Below are 11,842 nucleotides of genomic sequence, written 5' to 3'. Positions count from 1 at the left end.
GACAAACACTGTAGCTATGTGTCAGGGTAGACAAATGGGTGCACCGAATGTTACACAAGTCTGAGTCATTTAGGCGTTAAAAGGCACAGTAGAGCTATGTATCCTGTCAGCTCTTACCAAGGGAGGTGTAAGGACATAGGCAGTCCTAATGTAACGTGTGCATCTTGGTCTGGTACCCAAGGCTGATCACTGAGCAGGCTTGTTTTCAACCAGAGGCTTCTGTTTCCCAGGGCTGGCCACAGAGTGACAGCATTGTCCTCTCAGCACTTGACACAGAGGCCTCAAGTACCCCTTTGATGAAGTGTGGACAAAGGCCACCCAGACGGACAGGGAGCTGGAACTCTGTTAGTGATTGTGTGCGAGGCAAACAGAGTCTGAACTGCGCTTTCTTGTTAAGTAGCTACGAGATACCATTTTCTACCATAAACAACTGAGTCAGAAATGACTAAATTGACTGTCAGTCTGAGAAATAACTATACAGTCTTCTGAAATACTCCCAAATAATATCACTCAAATGCCACTGATTTGTCAAAGAAAAGTTTATTTGGTTATTCTAGACAAATGAAGCTAATGCATACAATTATGGGATAGGACAAAATGTAACACAGAGCTACTCAGCAGCTGCAGACGTTTACGGAGCACGGTGACATGACGTGGCACTGTTTACATCAAAGTGTTCTATATGGGCCTTTTCAAAAATTCAGCGAGAGTTTAAGATTGTAAGAAATCTGGAGGCTGGAGAGATGGCTCAGCTGTGTTGAGGACTTGCTGCTCTTCCAGAGGACCTAGGTTTGGTTCCCAGCACCCACGCTGGGCAGCTCACAACAGTCTATTACCTCAGCTTCAGGTGCCCTCTTCTGGCCTCTATTGGCACTGCACTCACATGCATAACACACCCACATGATTAAAAATAAGTCTTTAAAGGTTTTGTTGTTGTTGTTTTTTGGCAAATTTGTGCTCACTTAACTTCAAACACAAAATTATTAAGTTATTTCCAAAATAGAAACTTGGAAAGGCTAGGACCTTATAGAATTCCCTTAGAAAATCCCAAGGAACTAGTTGTCCTTACTGAGACTGATTCCCCGTCAATCATTTGCACAAATTCTAAGATTCGTATGGTTTATTAGGTAGCTTTTGATTTAGACATAAATTTTATACAAAATATGTATGTAAAAGCCCTGAGGCATTTCTATTTATTCATATGTTCAGTGTGTTCTGGCCTGAACAACAACTTACTGGAGTGAGAACTTTAGTGCTATGAACACAAAGGATCGAGATCTTTACCCTGCTTTTCAATCATCTTTAAGGGTCATTCTGAGCGACTGTATTCTGCATGAGCTTGACAGCAGAATCCAATGGACTGTCCAGTCCCGGCGGTTCCCACCCTCAGCCTCCTTCCTGAGGGCATGAACTCTCCAGAAACCGAGGAAAGCTAACTTCCCTTGACTGGGAAAATGCATAACACCCATATTATACACAATTCCAAAGCATTCTTGGGAACTCAGGACCCTCAAGCTAGAAATTCCTATTTTAAAACCAAGAGACAAGCCAGTTATGTTGCTGAGGCAGGGGGACGACCCCAAGTGGGGTTTACAGAGTGAGGGGCTGCTGTGGGAAGAGCTGGCCCATCAGACACTGTCTCCTTTCACTTCGTTGCTTATTAGTAAACATTTTATTAACACTATTGAATGGCTGTCTTCAGACAAAAATAGTTGTATTTTCCACTCCAAATTGGTTAAATTCTCAACGTTGAAACTCCAGGTATATTTTCCTTTGTTAGCCTTCAGAGCTAGTCTCTGAAAACAAGCAGGCTAAAGTCCACCCCTTAGGACAGTGCACACGTGCCCAAGTGCTGCCAGGTACTTGGCAGACAACACTGACCCCTGCTCCTTTTTTCTTACTTTGAACCAATTCAACAGACACTATGGCCATGGAATGTATGCAAAGTCTTCCCTATGCACCAGGGCAGGAAGCACGTCTACTGCTTGTTCTTTTAGGTTTTTTTCGAGACAGGGTTTTCCAGTGTAGCCCTGGCTGTCCTGGACTCACTTGGTAGACCAGGCTGGCCTTGAACTCACAGCCTGCCTCTGCCTCCTGAACAGGAGTACTGGGATTAAAGGCGTGCCCCAGCCCTTCACTTTTGAATGAACCAGCCATATCAAAACCCATCTAATTAGTTCCCAGTTGCCAGAGCAGTTGCTGAAGTTCCTTTTTGTAGATTCTGGTACTGACCCATTGCCCATGCCGGCCGGACCTTAGCCTGAGAGAACAGCTGCGGCAGTGAGCGGCTAGGACCTACGATTTAGTGGGACTCCTGCATCAAATCATGTCTCTAGGTTCAGGGTCAGCCAGCAATGCTCTCATAAGCACCATCTCTGCACTCAAGAGTGTGTGAAGAGCAAACACAGGACATTAAATCCAGGGAAAGGTTCAACTATGAAAACGGTTTTGCCAAGGAAGCTACAACTCCTCCCATCCCTTTGATACAGAACGCCCTTTCTTAAACCCTTGCGTCAACAAGCTTTTTTCATTTTTCCCTTGTATACATTAAACACTAGAACCTGCCTTTCAGGAGCTATGGCTCAGAATGGGAGAGGGAGTATATAGCCCTCTGACAACCTAAACTTAAGAATTTACATTTGGTGGTAAATGTTTTACAAGTGAAAATGCATTGTTATTTCTCCACTGACTATACGGCTTCCCATGTGTCCTACAAAAACCACAGCCAGGCTATTTCCCCCGCACTAGTCAATGTAGCGTCCCACTTCTGGACCTACTATGCACCTAGTGAGAGCTGAAGGAGGTTCTATGTACAGCATTCCTGGCCTTGCTTGTGTTCCATTTAAAATATGTTAGGTATGCTTAAAAAATAGACACACAGTAAAGGTTTTAAAGTTTCTCTTTGAAAAGATGGTATCTTACAGTACATATAAAAATACTCTGAAAATACATACGACTTCATTTACAAAACACGGAGTCAACAGATTACAAGAATTACATGGTTGTGGATTTTTAATAAACCGAGCATGCATTCATGAAACTTAAAAAATATTAAGAAATGCACTGAAAAAAGCAGTGTAAAAAAGACAACTCATATAGTTAAATAAAAACTACAAAGGTCCTGAGCCAATTAATGGTTGGTAACAATGCCATTCGGAGTGCCTTAGGCAGACTTTGACAGAGCCACTGCTTACTCTGCATGCCTGGACCATGGGCACTGCGGGCTCTGGTGAGGGGTTAGCATGCGGAGTTAAGTTTATACTTCAAAGTACAGGTCTGCTGAACTGAAAGGTGTCTATCACTGATGGTGGGATGAATTCTCTCTGTAAAAATACCAATCAGCCAACAAGAATGTCACGAGACAGTAAGACATGAGCAATGTCACCATTCATGTACTGACTTTCAGTCTCCTGGTTGTAGTTTGATTTGCAGTAAAGATGCGTTTTGAAGGCCTCCATGGGAGACAAAACATTATGGTGCCCAACTCCTGTGTGGTCACTGGACTGATCCTCCCTGGTAACTACGCAACATCTGGACAAAAGCACACAACACAGTTTAAATACTTATGTGCCAATCTGGACAAAATAATTTAAGTCAACAAAATAGATATCTACACAAATGAAGGAAGCAGGAAAGATATGTCACAGTCATTAATCTCAGGTTTCACAAAGTGGCTTCAATGCTAAAGTAAACATGTAAACATTAGGAAATTACAAGACAGCTTTTTTTAAAACTTTTTCAGCTCTATACAATGATTACAACATAAGACAAAAAAAAAAAAAAAAAAAAAAAAAAAAAAAAAAGAAAAAAAAAAGAAAGAAAGAAAGAAAAAGAAAAAGAAAAAGAAAGAAAAGAAAAGAAAAGAAAAAAGAAAGCAAAAACAGTTCAGGACTTGTATCAGAGTCCAGGTGGCCAAGAACTGGTTCCCATAACAGAGATACAAACATCAAAAGTTAAGGCAGTAAAACCTCAAATGCAGAGCCATAATATCGTAGGTGACGTTTGCTAGCAGGGGATCCTCAGAGCGTATGTAGCAGTCAGTAAGCAAGTGCTACCGCATCTCAAGGTTCAAGTGTGAGAGTTCAAAAGCCACTCCAACTGTCACCTGTATGTACAGCAGCTACTTCTCTTCTGAAGACTGGCTGCCATCTACACCGCTGTGACTGCAGGTTCACCGAGGTGAACAGGCACTGCTATTACCGATTAAGGGTCAGTCGGATGGAGTTCTTGACGACACGGATGTTGCTTGCTGGAACTGGAGATGATGAATCTGGCAGTTCTTTACTGGGTAGTCTCTATTAGAAAGAAAACAGAACAAAACAAAACAAAAGGTGTGTATCTACGTGCACACAGGCTCATTTGACAGATGAATGCCTCACACCCCTAAGGGTCACACGATGCTCTCCAGCCCTCCCCTTCCCCTTTCAGTCTAAGGACTTGTTCGTTCTTGGGCCTTTTTTTTTTTTTTTTTTTTTTTAAACAGTCAAAATTGAGAAGCAGAGTGGGAAAAACATAGACATGACCGTAATGTGAGGAGGACTCTGAGGAGGGCTTGTTAGCTCACCATGCCTAAGATCTCAGGCCTCCTCACAGCTGGGCCATGATGGTGACGGAGGTGGAAAGCCCTCCATATCTGAAGTAAAGGTGAGCACCATACAGGAAGCTCTGGTACCTAAGAGTCATGGCCCTCAGTGTGTAACACACAGTATAAACCTTGTCAATCGTCAGCTGGCCGGGGATGTGGTTGGGGAGACCACTTGTCTGGCACGCATGAGGTTCTGGGCTTAATCCCCAGCACCATAAACAAGGAAATACCCTGGTAAAAAGTTCAGGCATACAGAAAAACAGAGACCAGGGGAATAAAAATGTATATAGCACAAGCAAACTTCAGACATTGTACATTTTACTCAGTCATCCTTTATCCCTGGATACTTTGTCTGGTTGGAACTCAGATATCTACCTGCCTCTGCCTCCCAAATGCTGGCATTAAAGGTGTGGACTACCACCCTGGCTGTACTTGAAAGATTTTAAAGCATAATCATGTGATTCACTGTTTTATATTTTAATATCCAACCCAATATTTTTCTTGCATTACCACATTTAATATACACTTTGTAACACAGTCTTACAGTGTGAGCTGTGTAGCTGAAAAGGCCTGTGAAGATCTTACTTTGTTTTCAAAGAGTCTGACAGGGTAAAGGTTGACTATAAAGAAAATTTAGATTTAGTTTTAGCTTCTTTCTCTTTGATTCCTTTGGGATCAGGCAAGAGCGGGGAGAAGTATCCAGCTGTCGTGCAGGGCAGTGCTGGCGGCACAGGCAGGAAGGACCTGGAGAAGTGTGCCTACGGGGCTGCCCGTGTGCAGAGCCCCTAGCTAGGAATTCCTGCCAGCTCAGGCTGGAGCGCCCCATCCATTTCCAGATGCATCTCTCTGGTGTACTCAGGCACTGCAGCCTCTGTCAAGTCCACCCGTCACCGGCACCAGCTTGGTTTTCAACGCAGGGACTGTCTCCACAAGATCTGAGATGGTGGTGAATGTGGTAGGATGTGTCATTGCTCAGTCTTTCCTTGTACTGACTTGCTTTGACAGCTTGTCACAAGCTACCCCACGACACTGCCGAGAGCGGAAGCTTGTGGAGTGCACTGGGCTTTTAGCACTTTCAATGTAATGACGGGTGGTGCGAATGTTTGCTTCCTCCTTTTGGGGTGACGTCTCTTCGGCTGCCTGGGGACTGCTGTCTTGTTGGCATCTGACAGAGTGGGTAACGAGGTCAGCACCATCATAGCCGGTCTCCTTCTCCCTCTGAGTTGCCTTCTCTCTTTTCTCTTCTCCTTTAGCGGTTTCTGTGGGGGGCTCTTGGGCATCTTGGTGTTCTTGCTGGTCAAGCTCATCTACAAGGATTTCCAAGGCGCTAATGACAATTTTATTGGACATCATGTATCCTAGTTTTAGGTTTTTCCTTTTCTTTTCTTTGATTTCTTGGTATTTTTATTTTTTTTCAACACAGGGTTTCTCTGTCACCCTGGTTATCCTGGACTTGCTTTGTAGACCAGGCTAATCTCAAACTCACAGAGATCCACCTGCCTCTGTCTCCCCAGTGCTTGGATTAAAGCTGTGAGCCACCACGCCCAGCTTAGATTTAGTTTCTTAATAAGTGTTTGTGCTTGTTTTTACCTACAGAGCTACCCCTACCATCTAGTACCTTTTTGCGTGACGTATCAATAGTTGGAATGGGCATAGATCCTCCACCAGTTGCATCCTAAAAATAGGAGAATTAAAGATATAGGTTTAAATTTTCTTTCAATTTACACTTATTCCTACTTAAAATAAATCATAACTAAAGCCTGATGACTCTGAAGTCTTCTGTGGTACTGTCCACATCTACTGCTCTTTAAGGTCCCATTTGAAGTGCAACATTAACACATTTACCATTGGTTTTCTTTTCCTATCCTCGGCAGCACGGGAGTCCTTAAATGCTGACTCAAGTCGAATAAACTACAATATAAACAATAAAAATGAGTTGCTACTATATATCTTCAAAGACCATACAACACTATATAACCCAAGAAACTAGTCAGTCTATCATCAAATACTACAATAATTTAATTAAAGATTTCAATTAACTACAACTAAAATTAGACTGAATTCAACTGCTACCTTTAATTTTTGCAGTGTAAGTGATCTTTTCAGTTAGGTCAATTCAGATTCTAACAAGACATATTTTGCCACCATCTGCTGGAAGCAGAGGAGACCCACAACACAGAGGAAAGGGCACAGTCACCGCTGTGTGCCTTAGCTTTTGTGTATGTCAGGAAACAGAGCAGCCACGCAAACTCTCAGACTTCGCTAATTTAAGATGAACAACAATTATTGTTCCTTAGGGGTTTGGAATCTTCCAAATGGAAGAATTCCCAGTGGAAAACTTAGATATAGTTAAGGAGAACGGTCAGCTTCTTTACTATTATTTTAATAAAAACAAAACAAAACAAAAAGAGTGATCACTACTAAAGTCCTAACGTTACCTTTTCTATATCTTTCAACCTCTTAGAAGTCCCATCTGTAGGTGGTGAATGGGATCTTTTGGGTGTAACATTCTTACTAATACTCGATATTCCGTTTAGATGTGGTTGACTCTGGACAGGGTTGTGGGGTGTTGTCATTCTAGGAATAACATTCCGCCCTACTACAGTAGGAATGGTGCATACAGCTGGGGAAGGTACAGTTTTTACTGAAGGGTCAACCTCTGAAAAGACAAAAACAATTTTAGTAATCAAATATATCTGTAGCAGGACTGTTAATGACAGAAGTTCAGACACCTACTTGCACCGATGACTGGAATAGACAGCCCCTGAGCTGGGGGGACACTTGGCAGCTTCTCCACAAGCACAGTGGCGGGCTCAGCACTACTCCTAGTTAAAGTGTAAAATTATCAGTATTAATTCATTTCACTATATGCATCTTAAGGCTCTCATTTTTAACATTTTAACATTACTACTTTCCAGTATTCTAACCTTACTCACTAGAAGAACAGAGAAAGCCAGGTAACACAATGAAAGTCAAGAGAAAGGTCTAGGTAGGAAGTCTGCACCTTCATCTGTTCTGCAGGGTTCCACAAGCCCTAGCCTGGAGCAGCTCGTGCAGCACCGCCCCAGGTGCTGATGGTCCTAAACAAGACACTAGGAGCTAGCAAGAGAAAAGCCTGTAAACAACGAAAACAGCTCTTCTAGGAAAGGCACAGAAGGTTCCATCACCCTCCAGTGAGCAGACGGAAAGGACAGTTCTGACCCACACCTCTCTGCGGCTCCTGTGGGGCTGTCTGGGCTGGACGGCTTATTCGCAGACACCGGAGAACTGAAGGGTGTTCCACTGTCAGTGTCTCTGGAGCTATCCAGACAATTGCTATCTAGTGATGACCGTTTGGACTGAAGGCCACCTGAGCTCCGAGTTACATCAGGAAGACTCTGCCAAAAGAGAAAAAAAAAAAAAACAAAACCAAAAAAACCTCTCAGGATTTCAAAAGCAAATGGAAATGCAGACTACCTTCAATTCTGCAGCACACAAAAGCCAGCTGTCTCCGTGATGAGGTGAGACATCAGACGGACTGTCTACACCATGTTCACATGTGGTCTCAAGACAGACTGTCTCCAGGGAACCACGCTGCAGTTGGGTTCCACCCACCTTTTTCTTCTTCTGCAGAATCTCTGCTGGTAGGTAATGATGAAGTTGTTTTTTCTTTACATGTGTGGCTTCAATTTTCATTCCATCCTTTAGCATATTTATGTTGTTTGCCTGCCTGTACACTGTAACAATGTTAATATGTTAGATGGGAAATTTCTATCGGAACCACAAGCTGTTCTTTTCTGAAATGTATAAACCACCCATGCCCCACTAAACACATGCCCTTTATGGAACAAATATTTCTAAAATTCTTCCACCATGTCACAAGACTATTTAAGAATCTACTGGTTCTATATGTGTATCTTCTGAAAGCTTTCTTATAATCAACCTCACTAATCTCATTAAGAAACAAATATACACCAAAAATTTTCCCCAAATCTCTGATCATAATTATTTGTCTGAATCTATAATTCTTTTTCTTTGTGTGTGTGTGTGTGTGTGTGTGTGTGTGTGTGTGTGTGTGTGTGTGTGTTGCCGGCACATGTGTCTGTATGCTATGTCATTCCCTGCAGAGGTCAGAAGAGAGTACTGGATTCTCTGAGACTGTAGGGACAGACAGTAGTTGTGAGCCTCCATGCGGGTGCTGGGGAAGCAAGCCTTAGGCCCTCAGGGGAGTAGATGGAACTATGAACATCTAAGTTGTCGCTACAGCTACCTAAGATAATCTTATATTAACTATCCACAATGCAGTTCAGGGTCTCCTCCTATGCTGAGACTTTTATTATTGCAGCCTGCATTAGACGTGAGAGGTCAGAGGCCATCCGCAGTCTATCTTCAGTGTATAGGCGGAAAAATTTGTCTCAGAAAGCCTGGGACACCTTGTCTACATCAGAAGACATATGGCTCTAGATTTCTGTTTTAGTGCTTTTCATACTTTGTGAAGACCAGTTGTACTATCATAAAAATTAAGGTATTTTGTGTCTAGCCAATTAGATTTTAAGTCTCCTGAAGACAGGGACAGGAAGGTTGTTTTGCACTGCAAATACTATGAATGTAGCATATTATTTAATACTGTGGGACCTAGAGTATCTACATGCAGAAAAAATACTTTAAAAATCTAAAAAACAGAGTATCTCAGCTTTCTCTTTTTGAGACATCTAATCCCTAATGATATTCATAATTTCATTCTAGATTGTTCAAATCGCAGACTTTCTGGTTCCTTCCTCAGAATGTGATTAAGTGGTTTTAGGGTGAAGCATAGGAATCTACATTACCGTGACAAACATGAGGGCTAGCTCAAAAGAATTTTATACATTTTACAAACGCTTGTGTGCCACTAATAACAATATGAATGTGTATGCTATTTCAAAACAATACTAGCCCAACTTATAACAGACACTCCAGAGAGCTGTGGCTAGGGCTAGTTATGAAGGACAATTTTTTCTATTGGTCTTAAAACATATTCAGCAAATCTGTATCTACTGATAATTATTTAACACGAAAAACATTAAAAAACTCATTTTTATGGACTGCAATTATAAACCCTGAGTGAATACATAAGAAAGTCATCTGTAGAATTTAGCTGTATTTTAAAACAGAAAATATATTAAGATGGTACAAAATTTAAATGATTTGGGAGTATCTAGGGAGTCTTCTCACTCCTGTCCCCTGGGTGCACTGGGTTGTTCCTAGACTAAGAAGCAAGCAGCAGTGCCTTAAAAAAAATAAATAAATAAAAGCACCCGCCTGCCAGGGACAGCCTCTCCATTTGTAAGTATAACTCCTTTTTTCATAAATGGCAGCACCTTGGTCCATTATTCTGCCCTATAATGTCTTGGGAAATTCTTTTTCCTTTTTCTAAACAGTAGCACCAATTTCTACAACAGGAGTACCATTTAATTTAAGCAAATCGGGAACCAAAAAATACCTCCAGCTAGCCTTTAAACAGATGATACTGAGCTACAGCCATGGTTGAGAATCACAGCCCCATGATTGCAAAGTCTTACCTGTATCAGTAAATGACTGTATATCATATGTCAAGTCTATGTTAACACTCTCTGCATTTTCTACTCTCCGAAAAATTATCCCGAGGAACCACATTGATACGTAATTGTTGCTATAAAGTAAAATTTAAAAATTTCCATTAATTTTTTCCAATCTAACAAAGGCTAATGGGTAATTAAACTTAGTTTTTATTTCTCAACCTACTAATAGATTTTGTGACCAAATTCTTAAACTATATGCAGACCTTTGGTGTAGCTGCTTAGTACTATTTTTAAAAAAGATTAAAATGTACCGAAGAATGACTTGTTGAACATTTCAAAGATGTCCTAAAACTGCTACGGAGACTTTGCTCGGGTTAGTGACTACCACAGTGTGTACTTATATGACACACACAGACACTCACAGTCAAAACATACGTCATCCCTCCATCAATGGCTGCTAAGGACAGTCTTAAAACTCCTCTGAAACAATGTATATGTCAAGTAACATTAGTTAAGAAATTTATTTAGGGACAACTTACGCTTTATGGTGTTCCTTATTCCCTGGGAATGACTGGGGATTCACATGGGCAAGAGTAATAAATTCGTTCCGTTCCAAGTTTCCAACGAGCACACGGATTTTAGATTCAACTAATCCAACCCTGAGATACACAACAAGATTTCTATCAAGTCATATACAATCTGACAACTGTACTAGGTAAACCAAGTAATACATCAACTATGAAGCTTCTTGGGTTCACGTAAAAAGACAGTCCAATTACAGTGGGGATTAGATGGGGCAGCAGTGTGGCTCGCCAGGTCGAAGCGTTGCCACACAAGCCTGAGCACCTCAGTTTGAGCCCTGGCAGCCAGGGGAAGGAGCGCGCTGAAGGCTGTCTCGTGATATCCACGCTGCTGCAGCAGGAGCATGCTCACACGGTAATAACAAAGTAAGACATCCATCAGGCAAATACCAAATGTAAGTGACTTTCTGCTTACAGAAGAACTGATATAAATTTAACGTGTTTCTGACTATAGAAATACCCAGTCTTAGCCAGGCACAGTGGCGCACGCCTTTAATCCCAGCACTCGGGAGGCGGAGGCAGGCAGGCCTTTGTGAGGTCGAGGCCAGCCTGGTCTACAAAGAGAGTCCAGGACAGCCAGGGCTACACAGAGAAACCCTGACTCAAAAAACCAAAACCAAACCAAAAGTCAAACCAACCAACAAACAAAACCCCAGCCTTGGTTAAGGCTGTATTAGTCAGGACTTGCACATAAGCACAAGTTGTTGGTGTGGTTTTCAATCTTTTCTACCTTCCTAACCTAGGTATACACCCTAAGGCTAAGCTACCTTTAAATAATATGAACAGGAAAAGCTAATATAGGCACATAATTCCTGCAATAAATATACTCTAATTTTGACAAAAGACTGGACTTTCTATTTCAAAATGTCACTAAATTTAAATCAGATATTAGAAAAACATACAGGTTTTGCCAGATTTCTACAACTTAATTTCCTCTCATTTAAGATATATGACTGTCAGCTATGTATTTATCAACTATGTATTTATTAGTGACTATAAGTCATAATAATTTCAAGAATACTTTTAAATATTTTCACTTATAAAAGAGGAAACTGTGTTTCAATGGTAGGTGCAAGAAAATCTGAGTGACTGCAGTGTTGTCCTCAAATGAGAAGTAAACTTTTCCTATTAAGTACAAACAGCACATTTTTTGGGCG

General features: G+C 41.5%; 1 protein-coding gene across 1 annotated transcript in view; it reads right to left on the bottom strand.

The window, feature by feature from the left end:
* Nucleotides 1-2,537: 2,537 nt before the first annotated feature.
* The window catches only part of Papolg (poly(A) polymerase gamma), a 31,662-nt gene continuing 22,357 nt past the window's right edge, over nt 2,538-11,842 (bottom strand). Inside the window, exons 14-23 of the mRNA XM_051164759.1 lie at nt 10,644-10,763; nt 10,126-10,235; nt 8,180-8,301; nt 7,793-7,962; nt 7,322-7,410; nt 7,024-7,244; nt 6,431-6,496; nt 6,204-6,260; nt 4,106-4,295; nt 2,538-3,531 (exon numbers count right to left, since the gene is read on the bottom strand). Of these exons, the coding sequence (XP_051020716.1) occupies nt 4,197-4,295; nt 6,204-6,260; nt 6,431-6,496; nt 7,024-7,244; nt 7,322-7,410; nt 7,793-7,962; nt 8,180-8,301; nt 10,126-10,235; nt 10,644-10,763 (1,054 nt within the window). The 3' untranslated portion in view covers nt 2,538-3,531; nt 4,106-4,196. The remainder of the gene's footprint in view (nt 3,532-4,105; nt 4,296-6,203; nt 6,261-6,430; nt 6,497-7,023; nt 7,245-7,321; nt 7,411-7,792; nt 7,963-8,179; nt 8,302-10,125; nt 10,236-10,643; nt 10,764-11,842) is intronic.

The sequence above is a fragment of the Acomys russatus genome, chromosome 22, assembly GCF_903995435.1.
Source record: "Acomys russatus chromosome 22, mAcoRus1.1, whole genome shotgun sequence".
Lineage (NCBI taxonomy): Eukaryota > Metazoa > Chordata > Mammalia > Rodentia > Muridae > Acomys > Acomys russatus.
The sequence above is the reverse complement of the archived record's forward strand: the minus strand, read 5'-3'. Positions and strand labels throughout refer to the sequence as shown.